This window comes from Chaetura pelagica, unplaced genomic scaffold, assembly GCF_000747805.2.
Source record: "Chaetura pelagica isolate M959 unplaced genomic scaffold, ChaPel_1.0 scaffold516, whole genome shotgun sequence".
NCBI classification, from domain to species: Eukaryota; Metazoa; Chordata; class Aves; order Apodiformes; family Apodidae; genus Chaetura; species Chaetura pelagica.
In genome coordinates, this window is record NW_009953654.1 from 131,402 (window position 1) to 148,943 (window position 17,542).

At 48.6% G+C, this 17,542-nt stretch overlaps 1 protein-coding gene across 1 annotated transcript; it reads right to left on the bottom strand.

Moving 5' to 3' along the window:
* Positions 1–9,572: 9,572 nt before the first annotated feature.
* Positions 9,573–16,515, bottom strand: FKBP6 (FK506 binding protein 6, 36kDa). The gene is made up of 7 exons (XM_010000208.1): positions 16,491–16,515; positions 16,352–16,438; positions 15,704–15,906; positions 14,438–14,557; positions 12,695–12,889; positions 12,300–12,409; positions 9,573–9,660 (listed from the first exon to the last, which is right to left on the bottom strand). The coding sequence occupies exons 1-7, from the start codon at positions 16,513–16,515 to the stop codon at positions 9,573–9,575; spliced, it is 828 nt and encodes a 275-aa protein (XP_009998510.1).
* Between the last annotated feature and the right edge of the window lie 1,027 nt (positions 16,516–17,542).

A 17,542-nucleotide genomic window follows, 5' to 3' on the forward strand; every position in this document is an offset into this window, starting at 1 on the left:
CCTCCCTCATCCACAGAGTGAGCAGCAGGAGGAGAAAAAAATAAAAATAATTTTTAAAAAATCCTTAGAAGCCTTTCCACAAGAAAACCATTATCTGCCTCTTACAGAAGTTCTGAGGATCAAAGGAGGTTCATTCAAAAGGTGCCCTATCAGCTCTCAGCTCAAGAGCAGCAGGAGCCCAAACCCATTTTTGACACTCTCAGCAGCTGTAGCACTGCAGCTGGCTCAGCTGCCTCAGCTGCAGTGGTGAGCTCTGCAAATGTAAATTAAATTACTTACAAAAGGGGGAAGCCTGGTCCTTAGAGGATATCAACTTCCAGGCTGCTAACCAGAAGGCAAAAAAAGAGCAGTAATTGTCAGGAAAAGATGCTTTATAGGCTACAGGATGAGAAGATGAAACATCACATGGTGCTCAAACTCCACACCTCATCCATTATCTAGCCTTGAAAGGCACCACAGGATCAGAGGATAATTAGGGCCTGCAAGGAGCATCAGTAGGTCTCTAGTCCAACCTCCTGCTCAGAGCAGGGGTAGCTGTGAGGCCAACCAGATTACTCATCTCCCTCCCATGACCCTGAAGAAGCTGGGGTTCAGTTGGTCTGCATGCCCAGAGCCACACGAAACCCGTGACTCAAATGCCACCCTGCCAGGAACCTGTGAGTCTGAATCAGGACAATGTGCCTCTCTCAAGGGCTGCCCCCAATTTAAAGTTTGGGATAATAAAAGCACAAAACAGCCCAGCCACTTTCAAGATTGCCAGAAACACAAGAGCAAAGACTTCCAGCTCAGCACGGACTTGGATTCACGGTGACAAATCGGTGCAGTCATTGTCCTGGTTCACCCAAACTCACAAAATCCTGTGTTACTGTCTCATTTCACTGCCAAACCTTCCAAAACTGGGTGTTAACAAGGCTTGTTGTAACACAAGACATTCACAGTCTGTTTCAGCATTTTCTAGTATCTACCCAGAGCAAAAGAGAGAGAGGAAGTTTCTCAAGAAGGAAAACTACAGGAGGACACTTCAGCTGATCTATTCCAGAACGAATCAATCGGAGGTAGAAATGCTCAAATCATTTCCCCAGTTCACAGCATAAAGGTCTAGCCACTAGGACAAAGAAAGAAAGGTTTCCACAGAGGAAAAAATCATTATAATTGGTGTGCTGTAGTGTTCTGGGTGCTATTAGAGAACAGCATCTTTGCTGCTGTTAAAATGCAACTGACTTCTACTCTGCTACTTGTCAGTCTAATATTATCCACACAAAGCCTTTCCTTTTATGTGTCCCTGACAGGCACACTTAAAAGATCATCACTTGATGTTTCCACCAGCTGTTAGTTGTGGTTTGGGGTGTCTAGCTGGATATAAAACCTACAGCTACTGAGACTTCTTGTGCACCATAAAAACAAAGGATCAAACTGTGAGTCTTCGGGTTTCATGGCAACTATTTGAAGTAATAGAATCTTTACATGGAGCTAATTAAAAAAAATATTCAAATTGAAACCCTAAAGCCATTCTAAGGAGTGTTTGATCAGTTCATCTCTTTCATTTCCACCTAATGGCTACACAATCAAAAGAGAAGTGGAAGGGAAGCACAGGGCCCTGAAGATGCAGAGAGCTGGACCATGTTCAAAGCCGTTGCTGCTCCTGCACGTAGGAGAACAGCCTGCTCCAACCAGGACCCTGCTCCACTGTTTGTTTCTTTCCCTTAACAGCAGGTTGGCAGCAACTCAGCCCTACAAACCAGCAAGGCACACGCTTGCTTTGAAGTTCAGAGAGAAGTCTGTTGGTACCAGCTATTTTAATTAATGCTTCAGAGAGGCAAGGCAACCAATCATCAATTCACAGTAAGCAATGTGCCAGGTCACAGGTCATTTATAATCACAGTCACCTTTATTCTGCATTAAAGCCATAATTAACAGTTAATGTTTAACTAAGGCTTTAAGATTTGTGTAAGCTCCTTTCTTGCATAAAGAACTGTTGCTGCCTCTTCCCCAGCTCCCCCTTTCCTGCCTCCATCTCGAGCAGGGCTGTGGGGAAGTGTCCTGTAGGCACCAAATACAGCAGATAATGTTCTCAACAAAGCACAAAGAAACTGGAAAGTAAGAAGAACATATCACCAAGATAACCCCCAGTGAGAAGGCGCTCCTCAAGGGAAGCAATCAAGTAATCAGCTTTGTGGAGAGCAGCCTGGAAAGCTGGCCTGGCTTTTACATCTCAGAGAAGTGTCTTTAAGAGACTTTTGGACAAATGCAGCCTCCTCAGGTTTGTTCCAGGAGGCAGAATGTCTTCTTTGCAATAAGGATGCTCACTGACCATAGAGAAGAAAGGAAGCAAAGCTTTGACTTAGTCCTCACAAGGGTATGGTACATCTTACACCACAGCTCTGTGTGAGCATGGTAGCAAAGCAGATGTTACATGATCACATTTGGAGCACAGACCAGCACAGGAGCTGAAATCTTCCTGAGCGGCAATTGCCCGAGAATTGCTCTTCACTCAGAGCCCAACAAGTCCAACAGGAACTGCCACTCAGAAATGACAGCCTAGAGTAACTGGGAGGCCAAAAAGCTCCTTCTGAAATGCCCCACAGGGACCCCACAAGAGGTTCCTGACAGGCTGCAGCTCTCCTGAATGGCCAGCAGAAAGGCCAGGCACAGCCAGGGTGCTCTCAGCTGGCCGATAACAAGATGTGCTGGGCAATTCACCCTGATACAAGAGAAGAGACAACTCTTCACAGTGCCAGGCTACGATGGTTTAATCTGGACAGTTATTAGAAGGAACACAATGTCTTGCCATCCCAGGGAGCCTGTCTCTGAGTGTGCAATGTGCAGGCAGAAAGTCACCCCAACAGGTGTCCATGGGAGCAGCTCTGCAGCCAGCCCTGCCCTCACTTTTCTAACACGTTGCTCGGGGACATCCAGCTATTGGTGCTTCAAGTAGACACACTTTTACAGGCAAGATGGCTCTGAAGCCTATCTTCAGAGATGCTCAGAGCCTTCCCACATCTAAAGGCTTGAGCAGGCTCTGACTGGTCCATCCCACATACACCAAAGGAGTCCAGATTCACAGCTGAAGGTGCAAGGAGCAGACATGCTGCTCCTCATTCACGTAACCAGGCTGCACGAACTTCCACTGCCATCTGAACAGCTGCTTTTTTTTCTCATGATGGTGGTGGGTTTTTTGCAAGTCAACTTGTCATTAATTCTCAGCTCTGCAAAGGATCCACAGCTAGTTTCAAGCCCTGCCTGTACAGCAGACAGACAGCTCAGTGGCAGGACGAATTCTCCAGAGATCTTTAACGAGTCTCAACTCCAAAGACCCTGAACATTGATGACATGCACTACCATCCTGAACATGAGATGATGGAAGAAGGATCTGTCAAGATTGCTCAGATCTGTGATAGGACAAGGACACCTAAAGCAAACAAGGAGAAACAGAAAGCAGAGATCTTTCCCAAGCATTTCTAAAAAAAAGTCCCTTAAAACAACACACAGACAAAATTTGTTCAGAGAGCAAGAGGTCTCACAAGAGGGACAATTATGGGAAGGTAAAAGAAGGGATGAACTCTTCAACACACACTTCTGACTCAAAAAGGGCTTCACCCAGCAAGTCTGGGCTGAAACTGATCCTTACAGCAGCTCCCAGTCCTTCAGATAACTTTCATGTCAATAATGCTCAGCATTCTGTCAAATCAACAGGTCCCTGATAAAGCAGGGTGGGCAGTGGGGGAGGCACGTGAAGGTCATGTCCACCCTTACTGGAAATAACTGCAGTTCTGCAAACCAGCTCCCAGCAGTGCCAAGACACTCCCCAGGTCTTAAGCAAAACACCCTTCTGAAAAGCAACATTCCCCAAATCCAAAGCCCTCGTTAGCATCTCCTGCTGACAACCACAAACGTGGTCTTTTTGCAAAGAGCTGGTGCTGCTGTAGGACACAAAACCTGCTGCTGCAGCAGGACACAAAACCTGGTGCTGTTCCAACACTGATGCAGCCCCCGAGCTCCTCAGGTGCTCCGGGTCACTGCTGCTGGAAAGGTCACCCCATTTTGGGGCTGTGCTTGGTGAAAAGACATTTGGCAGCTCACAAGGAGAGGACAATTTCCCAAAACCACAAGAAACACTTAGGAGGGCACTTAGCACTTATTTTGTTAACTTCAGCTGTCTCTGTAGCATCACAGCTATTCCAAGGCCCAGTTAGAGCATTTGAAACTCCTCCAAGTTTGTAAGGGTTTCACTGCTTGTTCTGTGGGAGCTGAGAGCTCACAGGCCTCACAGGACCCTGGCCACCACCAGCACCCTCTGAACCAGGAGAGCATCTCACATGAAGCCTAGAGTATCAGGTCATTAAAAGTTGGCAGTTTCATTTTAACTAAATGGAGACTGTGGAATAAGAAAAAAAAAAATAAAGCCAACAAACCCATGGAAGGCTCCCCCAGACAAATCAGCCCCCAGGGTGGTTCACACCACCATCATCTGAAGTTTTGTTTCGCCCCAGCCATGTGTTGAAGGTCCCTTCTGTGCTGCTTCAGCTCCCTGCTGCTCTGAGCACTGCTCCAGGCCCTGCCACCTCCTCCTAGTGGCAGAGTCCTCAGAGCACTGCCACCCTGAAGCAGTGAGACATGGGGACAGCTATGTTTAGAGCCAGTCCCCAGAGCGTAGGCAGGACACGGGGGACACCAGCCAGGCCAGAGCTGGCCCACGTCACTGCGCACTGATTCACATTGTGAGTCTTCTCAGGGTCAGACATCACGGAAATAAGCAGGCAGGGACAAACAACCTGCACTCTTTGGAGGTGACAAGCCCAAGAGGTCACCTGGTTCTTCACACAGGCACGTTGCAGCTCTCTACACTCAACACCTTCCAGGAACAAGACCAGCAGAACAAGCACACACCAGCAAAGCACAGCAAAGGGCCCTTTGTTTTGCTGTGTAGGACATGATCTTTTCAAACACCCAGATAGAAAAGTAAGAGAAACAGATGGGATAAGGACATTTCTTCTGCTAGTTCAGAAAGTCCAAAGCACTCCAGAGCAGCAGAACTGGTGGCCAGGACTTGGCAGTTCTGCTTGGATTGGCAAGAGCCTGAGGAGAGCTGCTTGTTGCTGCCTGCAATGCCACCAGCCCCAGAAGTGGCACCTGGGGACTCCTGTGCCTCAGCTACCAGCACAACTGAACTGCAATCTGACCCCAGACACCTGAGTCACAGCCACGTGCCACAGGCTGCCATCCAAAATCAGTTCAGTCAGTACCTATGTGGGTGTTGGCTTATCCAATTTGCCTTTCCATCCATCACAAGAGCAAACCATTTTTACTTAAAATTTCACATAACTTACCATAACAGAAACATGAGGGGTGGAGAAAGGAAACTTTAAAAATGGTACTTCAGAGAAAATCTTAAAATAACCACATCTCCTCACTGCTGGAAGCAAAGGCCAAGTTCTGCAAAACTAAAACTTTCTTCATAAAGAAATTCACATCCTACACATAGACCATTCTCTTTAAACTCTACCTGCATGATAAACCAAGTATTATCATGGGAGTGAAAAGAGCCCTGCATCTTTTCACTGATGCTACTGATTTGTAGCAGCAATGTATTTTATCTTCCAGCTGCTGGCAAAAAGCTCTGATAAAAGCCTGCACAGGGGTGCCCACTGGAGGCTCAGCCTGTCCTTTCCAGGCTATGTGTGCTGGGTGGCCTCAGGCAGGACAGGAGTTTGAGGAGAAATGCAGCCAGGAACCTGCTCCTGCCTCATCTGGAAGCTTCATGTTTGAGCACACCAAGGGGAATCTCAGGCTTTAGCCACTTGCTGAATCTTAGAGAGGATGGTCCTGGACTATCACATGGGTGTCCTTCCTTTCCACTTCACAGCAACTTTTCACCTCTAAGCCCAGGCCAGACCTCCCAGTCTGGGCAAAGTCACCCCTAGTGCCTTCAAACCAAGGACTTGTGTCCCAGGACCCGACCAGGGAGCACTGCATGCTGTGGCATTCCTAAGCAGGGGTGGCACAGTCATTTCTCCACTGACAGCTTCTAGAGGAGACTACAGCCCTGCAATCTTCCAGAGAGGCACCACAGATTCTACTCCAGGCATGGACTGCTGAGCTCCTCTGAAAAAAATTAAGATGTTAGAAAAGGAGAGAGCTGGAAGAGAGAAAAAAACAAGCACCAAAACAAACCTTATTAAAGCTTTTCTCCTTCCTCTGCTTAGCAAGGAGAATGCTTAATTAAGGAATCTTTCAAGCCTTCTCACTCACTGCAGCAAAGCTCAGCACAAAGCAGGTACTGAACAGTTCACAGCACAGGACATCTCAGTGGTACAATAATTTGCATACTCTAAAGGAGAAGTGAAACTGCTGGTTCTCTGTGGCTCAGCTTCACACAGTGGGTAGGGACAGGATCAGCAGGAGGCACATTTCAGATCTGCTCAGTATTAAGGAAGAGCAGGAGGGGAAGGAGCAAGTTGCTGTTTACTCAAAGTCTGGAGCCCTCCCAAGGCAGGAGTTTTGACTGTTACACACATACTGCTCAGTTTATTTGTGAGTCTCTTTCAGTTTATTAGGTCAGTTTAAGTGGCAACTGCTGCTGATTTCAAGCCCAATTATAGTCACTTCTACCTGGTGACACAGCCCAAGTCCTGCAGCAGATTCTCACCTAATGGCTTCAGAATTGCTAGACCCTGCAACTTGTAGCAACCTCAAGTTTGACCTCATAGCTTCCTGCCATAATTCCAGCATTGTTTTCACTGGAACACTTCCCTGGGTGCTCCCAACTACTGAGATTGCTTCTGCTATGTATTGAGCTGAGATACACACTAGAGGCAAAGCTTTCAACTTTGGCCCATCTGTAAGAAAACAAAGCCCAGAGACTCACCTTTCTGGGATGAAACTATCACCAAGGACCCTCTATAAGAATCCAGGTATTTCTAGGGATTTTGTCCCCACTCAGGATTGGCTTTGTATCATGAAGGGATCAAGGCCAGACTGAACGGAGCTTGGAGCAACCTGGTCTAGTGGGAGGTGTCCCTGCCCATGCAGGGGAGTGGGACTGGATGGTCTTTAAGGTCCCATTGGAACTGGATGATCTTTAAGGTCCCTTTCAACTCAAACCACTCCATGATTCTATGACCTCAGCAAAAACCAAAACCAAACTCCTTCCCCCTCCCCCCCCAGGTCTTTCAAACATGGAAGAACAAAAAGCTCCAATACACCAGCCATCCTCAGCTTACCCATCCTGAAATTTAGGGAGTGCCAAGGAGGACTTTCAGCTGTGCACACCCCAGGTAACCTGACTCAACACCACACAAATTGTCCAGAGGCAGACAAATAACCCAAAGAGGGGCAAGCAGGAGAGCCAGGCTGCTGCATTTGCAAGGGGCTGCAGCAGGAAGGGTTTAAGAAAACATTTGTGCTCCTATTTCTGCCTGAGTGCTTCTGAATTTTGAGCCTTTCCACTGTTAACCTGGACAATGGGTCGGGTCGACACTTAACAAGCACTTGCCAGCTGGTAAATAGGAAGGTTTTCCATAACTCTTGTGATTCCACTGGATCATTAAATCTGAGCTACAGGCAGCATCCAGAGGCCATCAATTCCCCCAGTGCCTAAGACAGGAAGGATGAAGGAGGGTTGCCAAGCTGACTGAGTACAGCTTGTGCCCTGCACTGAGCTTGCACAAAGTTGTCAGAAAACACTAAAGAATGTTCTGCCTCGAGTCTGACTAATTAGTGGTGCCTTTGATAGAGAGCAGGAGCTCCAGCTGGAACTGCTTTGCTCCTCTCTGAATATGTATTAAGGTTTTTAACCAATCTCCAAGCCAGAATGAGGCTCTGCCCTGTGAGAACCTCCTCCAGAAAGGGATTTTTCCTGCAATGAATTAACAGGAGATTCTTTTGTCTCAGTGATTTATGTCTGTTTGGAAGACAGTTTATTTTTAATAGCGTAACTAAAATCAGCTTCAAGGGAGGTTAGAATTCTTTTGACTGACAGCTGCCCATCAGTAAAGTGGAAGAGCTCCAGAAAAGTGCTGTACATGGGTAGAAGTCTGGGAAACACTGGCTGATGAGCAGTTCAGCCCATCTTTAAGCTTGCCTCCAGCTCAGGTTTCTCTTTTTCCCTTCCTCTTTGCACTTCCCAGTCTCCACTACCTGAAGACACAGTTTTATTTACAACAGCTCCGTGCCATTACACCAGGCACATGGAAATCAGCACCTTTGCAAGTTGCTCTTTAGGAAAAGAGGTCACACAAGCTTATCAGTGGAGGATCTGTCTGGTGACCCAGCAGATAATCCCATTCATTCAGAGCTCCCACCATAAAGCAGGCCCAGCTTATGCACAGATCAACCCAAGAAGCATCCCAGGTCATGCAGTGCTATGTCCTATAGTCAGAGACTCACATCCTACAGGCTTCTAAATGGCAAATCTCTTGAATCCAGCAAGTGGAGAAGCAGAGCCTCCACACCAAGTCCAGGGCCATGGACTTCCTGCAGACACTGGCAAGACAAATCCTCAGTCTTAAATCTCCTTTCACAGCTACTTGCTGGGAGGTAGGTACCTGCTAACAGATGGGATCCATCTCACCCTGAACTCAAGGCAGAAGAATCTGTGCTCTGTGCAGTTCAGCAACACACTCAGCTGGGACAGCAGGAGGCATGTCCAGTCAGAAGAGGTTTGTGTTGCTTTTGGAAACAACTATTCAAACCAGCTCCTTCCTCAAACACAACCTTAGCTTCCTCACCAGCACAGACAAAAGAGCCAACCTTAAAACACCAGCCCTGCACTGGCACTGCTGCTGCTGGAAAGGCTGACAATACCCATTTTCTGCAAGCAGAAGAGGTACTGCCTGCATTGCATGAGAGAGAAGTGCTGCAAACTCTGACAGCCCCAAGCTGCTGATGCTGCCTGACAGAAGGCTGCTGTCATTTTCTGCAACTTCTTCCCTAGGGTTCACCCTGAGGCAAACGACCAGTGAAGATTCCTACTCCCCCTTACACCCTGCTGAAGGTTTTGACAAAAAAAAAGGATGATCAAAGGGCCTTTGTGCATTTATAAGCCCGTCAATTTTGCTAGAAGATTTAAGACTTTAAAGAGTCCAAAACATCTATTTGAAATTTTCTATACAAACAGGTTTTTTAATATTAAAAAAAAACAACACCCCAGAAATAAAATATTTAGATTTTTCTGAAGTGGGGCATTCCAGCAGCTCCAGACAGGAATGCTGGAGGAGATGAGGAAATCCAGTTCTTAAGTTTGACAGGAACCATTTTTTTTATTTTGTTTCTTTTAATTGGCAGAGAAACAAGACTACACAGCTATTTCTCCCCCTGGCTCTGACAAGGAATAGCCGGGATGAGCAGCACAGGAAACAACAAACCCAAACTTACTCAAGTGCTGCCAGTTTCAGGTTCCTGTCCCACACCAGCTTCAGCAGCATTTCAGCCCCTTCCCCTTCACACACTACCAGTAACTCACATTTTGTCTCCAAAATCCTCCCAAGCAGACAAGAATCAGGTTCCTCACCTAAAAACAGTTCAGCCATGACAGCTTCTGGGAGACCTCAGCCTTTTTCTCAACTTGATTACCTTTATTCCTGGTCAGCTGGAGGGAGCCTGAGGTGGGCAAACATTCTGCAGCACATTTCTTTCTCCTTTTCCATGGATTTCCTGTAGTAGCTGCAAAGCAGAGCACAGCATCACAGGCTGCCCAGCCCTCAGTGCCACAACCAGACAACAGGTATTACTTTTTCTATCTAAATAAATTAGCCTGATATGTCCTACCAGCCTGTGTGCTGGTAACAAAGACATGGCTCCTCCCAGCCCTTCTCTCTGCCATGTCAGGGAAGGAGAGCTGGAAACACTGCACCTCAGCCCCAGACCTTGGCTCTCTGCTTCCCTGGCAACTATTGGTTCAGGAGATCATTTAGCTTTTGGTAGCCAGATGCTTTCTACACCAGCCTTGCAAACATGTGAGATGCTTCCCAGACTGCTCCATTTCAACCACTGCCTCTCCAAGCACAGTGTCCTCTGCACCCTGGGCTCTCACCTCACCAGCAACGAGGTCTCACTGGTGAGGAATCCCTGAGCCAGAGGGTGACTCAGTTTGGGCACCATCCCAGGGATCAATGGCTGCCCACATTACTGCTTTTCCTGCATCTGCTACCATATAAGGTCAAAAGCCAAGGTTTTTGCAACACGCCAGGACCAGCACAAGTGTGATGTTGGCTAAGGCTCTCTCAGCCCCCTACCACCAGCACTCCTGTGTCCAGAATCTCCAAGCGTTTGTTCAGTGAAATCCCCACAGCAAGTCCCTTCTGTTAGGTCTCAGACAGATGCTGCCACAACTGTCCACACTGAGTAGATGAGGGACGCCCACCCAGACCATGGATGGCACTCTCACACACTGACCACTGCAGGAAATCCAAGAGCCCCTTGTTTGGAGGCACAGATCCATGCCAGGTATCAGAACCACCTCATTTTGTTCTAGATCTGATACAGTGCAAGCCTTCCAACTGCCCAATCCAGCAGCAGAATTTGCAACAACAAGACCCCTACAGCTGGTACCAGACATGAATCCCACAAAACCCTCACCCTGAATTCTGCCTGGTTTTCTCCAGTGAAGTGAATGTTGCCAGCAACCTGGTTGACCTGTTAAACTGATGCTTTTCAAAGTTTTGTTTTAGACAGCAAAAGGTAGCTGTTGATTAGCACACAACATTCCTTTTTGCAAGTATAAATGTACTCAGTAAGGAAGTGAAAAGCCTCTAAGAACATTTTGATTTATATTCCATTTCTGAAGCACTTGCCAGATCACATTATGAGTTTTCTCAGGCAAGGCAGGTTGGCAACATTACAGGATGCAGCCCGAGGTGTGGCACAATTAACACCACCTGATAACGTTGCCTTCGTTGATTTTATACTAATTCCACTCTTTGTCATAGCAAAGCAAAAAATGCACCCATTTGAACTGGCACTGAAGCAGTAACTCTGAGACAACAGTGCCTTAAGGCCACTCTGCTGACTGACACACACACTGGCTGTACATGCTGCCAACCAGCCTCCCCGCAGGCAGCGCCTCATGCTGCCTCCTGGCACCACCACCTCAACATTGTTAGCAAGTTTGTTCTTCTACCTGCCAATGTATTTTGAATGAGTCTGAGAACCCATAAGCCTTCAAGAATCAGGACATCTAGCACTGTCCCATGGGTTTTTGACCCTGCCTGCACACCGAGCCTCCAAAGGGCAGCTCACCAGGCAGATCTGTTTTGTAATGTGCTCACCAACAGGATGGTACCAGGTACCCAGAGGGAGATCAGGGGGAGGAGAAGTGGTTTACTTCAGATTTCCAGACAGCCTTTGAGTTGTCCTTCAGGAGTAACAGAAGAAGCCTGAAGACTTGGTGTTGTCACAGACTACGTGTACACACAGGGCAGAGATGTGCAAGGACAGCCCTCAGCCAAAGCACTCCCTGGTGCAGGCCCCCAGCCCATCACACTCCACTGAGAGCTGTTAGTGCTCCCGACAAACCTTTCTGCAAACACCCAGCAGCGACACACAAAATAAGAGGGTTGGCGTTTAAGGGCTTCTTTGTGATCTCTGAAGCTGGGGACTGCATCACTTCCTGTGCCAGAAGCACAGCACATGCTTTTGGGAACCAGCAAGTGCTCTGGCCAGTTTCAAGGGGGAGAACAAGGGCAGAGACCAGTGTTAGTCATGTTTTGGTGGGGCTAGGGCATGACTAAAGCTGGCAGGATCATGCTGCACTCAGCCTGCAGGAAATAAAGAAGTTTGTTGCTCACTAATAAGTCTGAGACAGCAAGAAATCCACTTTTGACAAACGTCAGTATTTGTAGCATTATACATTGAAACACTTGCAGTGCTGTAGTTAACCAACACATCTTTAAGAGAACAAAGATCATATTTATTAATCCAGAACACTGTCAGCGTGAGCACTAGGCTGCTGCATCACACGGGGTCTGAGGCATTCCAGCAGCCCCCATCCCCCTGCCTGACCCACCTCCTCACATGAAGCCAACACACACACACACACACACACACCCGTTCCCCCAGAGAAGCTGCACAGAAAGAGGGGGTGCTCTCAGCTTCTCACCCATGCCTTGTACCCCCCATATCTGCAAAAGGTTTGAATCATCTGTCCCCACAACAAAAGAAACCACCTGCAATTTCCCAGGTCTCTCGCTAACCCAATCGTTTTGTATTTTGGGCTTTTAAAAACATTTTCAGTGTTTTGGAGCAAGTGTTCCAGCCTGCCCAAGCACTTCCTCTTCCCCAAGGATAGAAAAGAGTCTTCTCACCTTGCCAGCTTTTTTAGCTCATTGTTAATATCGTGGTTGAAGGGCTGGATGTGCTGAGCTCTGACCAGGAAATCCCGGGCTTTTTCATACTCTGCCATGCAGAGACAAGCCTGCCATGGAAAGAGGACAGATGGATCACAAGATAAACACAGCCTCACTGCCCTCTTTCAGGACCCAAACATGTGCAACCACAGGCATTTCTGAGACAGACCCAGGTAGCTCACAAATGCCCCATGAAAAGATCTGTATGACAGATTTAGAGAGCACCAGATCTTCCCAGGGGGGAAGACAAGCCCCCTCAACTGCAGCAGCAGCACAGGAGCCCGGCCCAGAGGTCAGTGGTTCTCCTCAGTTCCTTCAAGGGTGTCTCCACAGAGGAATTTCTTTTCACCCACCTGGCCACACCTGAACAGCCCTTTGGCATTTCTTTGGTCAATTTTCAAGGCTTTCTCCCCATATGCCAAAGCTCTGGCAGGACGCTTCAGTTTCAAGTATGTTATGGAGAGATTCAGGAAGACCAGCAGCTTGGACGCGTCGATCTGCTGCTGCTCTGCCGCACTGGAAGGGCTGCGACCAAGGATGGAGAGGGCCTGAGGAGGCAGGGAACAAGAGTTAATGCACAAGAAACCTGTGATGGACAATGAGACATCCACCTCATCAGCCAGCTACACCCATGCTTACCTAGCTCAGTTAAAAATAATAACAATCAAGACTCTAAACATGCTGCAGAGCATTATCAGCACGACCGGCCAACTCAGCTATAAGACTAAAGGTTTAGGAACCTGTCAAGGAACTTGACAGCAGCAGAATTAAAAAAAAATAAAATAAAAAAATACCCAGGACCCAGGTTTTAAGGCCAAAAACAGAAGAGAAATCCCACAGGGAGAAAGGCAATTGAAATTATTTTGTTACAAAGATATACCAAGAAAAAGTAATCCAAAATACAGGGAGGAAAAATCTCACAAAACCTCACTACACCAAAAACAAAGGCAGATACATTCCAGGTTGGGAACAACTGTTTCCCTACCCAGAGAGGTTGTGGAGTCTCCATCCTTAGAGACATTCAAAACCTGAATGGACACAGTCCTGGACAACATTCTGTTGTGGCTGACCTTCCTTCAGCATGGGTTTGGACTAGACAACCTCCAGAGGCTCCTAGCAACCTCAGCTATCCTGTGATTACCAACTGGAGGACTAAAAATAAAGTCAGAGTGCCCAGTGTGCCAGTGATATCTGTTTCCAGACCAAAGGGATTCTAGATTCCTCTCCAAAGCACTGATCAGCAGGCTGCTGCAGTACATGGCCCTGCACCATCATGTCTCCCAGCAAACCACCCCTGCAGGGCTGGGTCCAGTTCTGGGGTCCCCAATACAAGAAGGACATGGAGCTGTTGGAGCAAGCCCAGAGGATCCATGACCTGGATCAGCTGGAGCAGCTCTGCTCTGGAGACAGGCTGGGAGAGTTGGGGTGTTCAGCCTGGAGAAGAGAAGGCTCCAGGGAGACCTTAGAGCACCTTCCAGTGCCTGAAGGGGCTCCAGGAAAGCTGGGGAGGGACTTGGGACAAGGGCAGGGAGGGATGGGACAAGAGGGAAGGGTTTCAAACTGGAAGAGGGGAGAATGAGATTGAATATTAGGAAGAAATTATTTGCTGTGAGGGTGGTGAGACCCTGGCCCAGGTTGCCCAGAGAAGCTGTGGCTGCCCCATCCCTGGCAGTGTTGAAGGGCAGGTTGGATGGGGCTTGGAGCAACCAGGTCTAGTGGGAGGTGTCCCTGCCCATGCAGGGGGTTGGGACTGGATGGTCTTTAAGGTCCCTTTCAATCCAAACAAGTCTGGGATTCCATGAAAAGCTGACCTGAAAGGTGCAGCCACACAAACCCCTCTGGGTTCCCACAGCTGCTGTGACAGACCATGCCATCTCAGCTGGAGCCCATGGGGAGCAGGAAGGTTCTGCCAGCCCTTCTCCTTTGCCACTGAGGCTCACACAAAAGCTGGTGTCTAAGATCCCTTCTTAAATATCAAACCTATGCCTGGAAAATACAACCTGATCTCTACATTGTCCTGGTTAGGGTGAGCTAGCACTCCCTCCCTGCTTTCACAGCTTTTCACAACACAAAGCTCATTTTTCTGGTGTCATTACCCTTTTGTACCTCTCCTTGGCATGCTCCAAGACCTGGTTACGGTACAGGTAGTTGCCAAACTGTCTCTCTCTGTCTGCCACTTCCAACACCTTCTGTAGTGGAAATGTATCCTGCTGCTCCTGTACAAAGAAATACCTGAGTATCAGCTCAAACAAAAGAGAACAGGAGAAGAGCTCAGACAGGAGAGTCCTGCACAGCCCCTGTTATTCAGAGCCCTTGCCAAGGCCCCTGCAGGGTCCTATCAGGCCACCACGTGGCATCTCCCTTTGCCAGGCTGAAATATGCCACAGCTCTTGAGCTGGTATCTCCTTGTGGGAGAATTCCACCAACCACGTCAGGAAGCTCAGCAGGACCAGAGGAACCCTGGGAAGGAAAGAAAAACCCAGAATTTCTTCTTCAGTCCTGCCCAACTCTCTCTCCTGCTTAGCACAGAGCAGTTAAGGCAGATGCTATTGCTGGCACATAAGGTGAAGGTGACTGAAAGGCTCCAGTTGCTCTAAGGGCATCACCCTCAGGCCTTGACCAGCCTGACACCCACACCAGGCAGCAAAACAAAAAAAGCCCCAGCAATAATAACAAAAGATTCAAATCAAGGGACAGGTTTTCTCCTGGGTTTGCAAGCTTGACCCAACTAACAGAGAGAGGTCAGTTAACCCCACAGGGTAACAAGAGGCAAGGTGGGAGGAACAGGATCTTGCAACAAGTGTGGGTAGTTGGCAGGGCAAAGTGGGAAAGTGGGCAAGGCAGCAGGAGGCAGGGAGGTAGGAGGGGACACAGGACTGAGGGGGGTGATGGGACGACTGAGGGTGGGGTCTCCTCCCTCCAATACTGCTAACCCAGAGCCACAGCCCAAAGCCCTTGACATGAACAGGGGGAATTAACAATAACCCTGTAACTCACCAAGGAGGAAAGCGACCAGTGAAAGAGCCCTTGGGAGATCAGCCAAAAGGCAGAGAGAAAGGGTGGGGGGTGGGGGCTGGGGGGGGCACTTGGGCACTGCAGAGTGAACAGGATTTTTAGAGACAGCTCATTCCTGTTCCTTCAGAGACATCCCTGGAAGCTGATGCCCCCTAGTGAAACCAGGAGGTTTCTTGTGAAGAGAAAACTAAAGGGAAGCTCCTCCAGTGCCTCCAGCACCGGGAGCAACCAGCGCAGCCCCAGCTTCTCCTGCTGCTCAGGGCGAGGGGAAGGGAGCAGGGCTGCAGGGGCAGCAGCACAGGGCAATGGTTAAACCTGCAAATTCAGGTCTCATTAACTCAACTCACAGCAGTCAACTCGAAGAAGGCATCAGATTCAGCCGAGTTGAGGAAATCCAGCAGCTCCACTTCGAAGGTGACTGTGCTGTTGGGGGGAATGAGGGGGGGACAGCCCAGCTGCCCGTAGGCGTATTTTGGCATGAGGAAAAACCTTGCAACCTCTCCCTTCCTCATGGTCAGCAGGCCGATCTCCAGGCCCCACAGCGTGATGTCTGTTGCAGCAAGAAATGGAAGGGTGTGAGAACTGCCAGCCTGAAAAACCCCCTCAGACACCAAACAACAATTTCTCCTGCAGCCTGGAGGGCAAAAGTCCTTGGTAGCTCCTATCTCAGCACCTACAATTGTCAAGTGCCCTGTTAAAGAACAGGACAGTCTGCTGTGGGACCAGGCACCCAGTGCACCACAAGATCTTCTCTTGGGTTATTTTAAAGCACCAAGAAAAGCAGCTGCTTCAGGAGCCACCATCCTGAGGGGCAGAGGGGAACCAGTTCCAGGCTGACCAGCACCTGTGAGAAGCAGGAGGCTTCTGGACTCCACTGACAAGTTTCAAAGGTTTCAAATAATGCATAACATAAACAGCTTTTAAATTGACACATCTTAATAGGCTGGTCCTTACAGCCCTATGCCCCAAGATGAACTTTTCAGGCTCAAACCCACCTTTTCCAAGTTTCATCAGCTTGGGAAACTTGCTGCAGCATTTGGTGAAGGGCTCATCCCTGTGCTCCAGGTACCCAAAGTAATTCACTGTGCAGCCCAGAGAGAGAAGAGGAAAGAAAGCAAGAGTTTGACTTCACACCCAGTGACAGAGCCATCAGCAGCATGTCTGGTTTTTGCAACACCACCCTTTTACCCTGCTTTTGTTTCTCCCTTCTACTGAAGAACAGCAGAGGCAACACAAAATACCAATGTGTTTTATACCAATAATCTGGTCCCATCCAAGTAGCTGAGTGGAGTTGACTGTTTTAACACCACCACCAGATAAAGCAGCTGCTTCACAGTCTCAAACCCCATGTCACATGGAGGAGTGACTTTGTGTTCTTAAGAACTTGAAACTTCAACTGTAGAAATTAAAATGTCCCAGTGATCTACAGAAATACCTCACAATGTCTTTCCTAATCAAAAACTGGAGGCCTGGAAAGAGAAACAAAGGGGAAAACAAGCCACTCTGACACTCTCCTGGGTACTGCACAGGTAACCCCAGCTCTTGCTCAGTCAGAGAACCTGTAGTGGGTTTCCCTTGACACAGCACCAGGCCCTTGTCCTTCAGGAACCACTTTGAGCTTCAAACTTCTACTCTGTCCTGTGAACACAGGTGGGAATGGGAAATTCTGCTTTTCTCAAGGTCAAGATGCCCTTTAATTTAATCTGCCAGCCACAAGAAGTTAAACAGAGTATTCCAACTGCTAAAATACTGATAAGGGAGCACAGTCTCAGCAACAGAAAGATATACTGCTGTGAACAAATGTTATTAATTGTTTTGATTCCTCAAAAACCTCGCTGTGGCCTCATGCTGAAGCTCCCATATTTGCCATCCCACGAGCATTTCAGCATTAGAGGCTCAGGGCATCTTGCACAACAGGTTCTGTCCTCCCCACGCCCCCAGCACACACTTCGGGCCCAGCCACCCCACCGCGGCGAGGACACACCGCGACACGAGTGACCCGGGCCCTGCCCGCGGGCCTCACCCTTCCACGCGCTTCGTTGCCTTAGTCCTGACCCCCCAGCTTTAACTGCTTCTTCAGAAAGGTGCTCAGGAGACGGTGGAGCCTGCGGGTTTGTACCCGCGGGGGCAGCGAGCACCGGGCAGGGCGGTGCGGGAGGGCCCGGGGGAGGTGCGGGAGGGCCCGG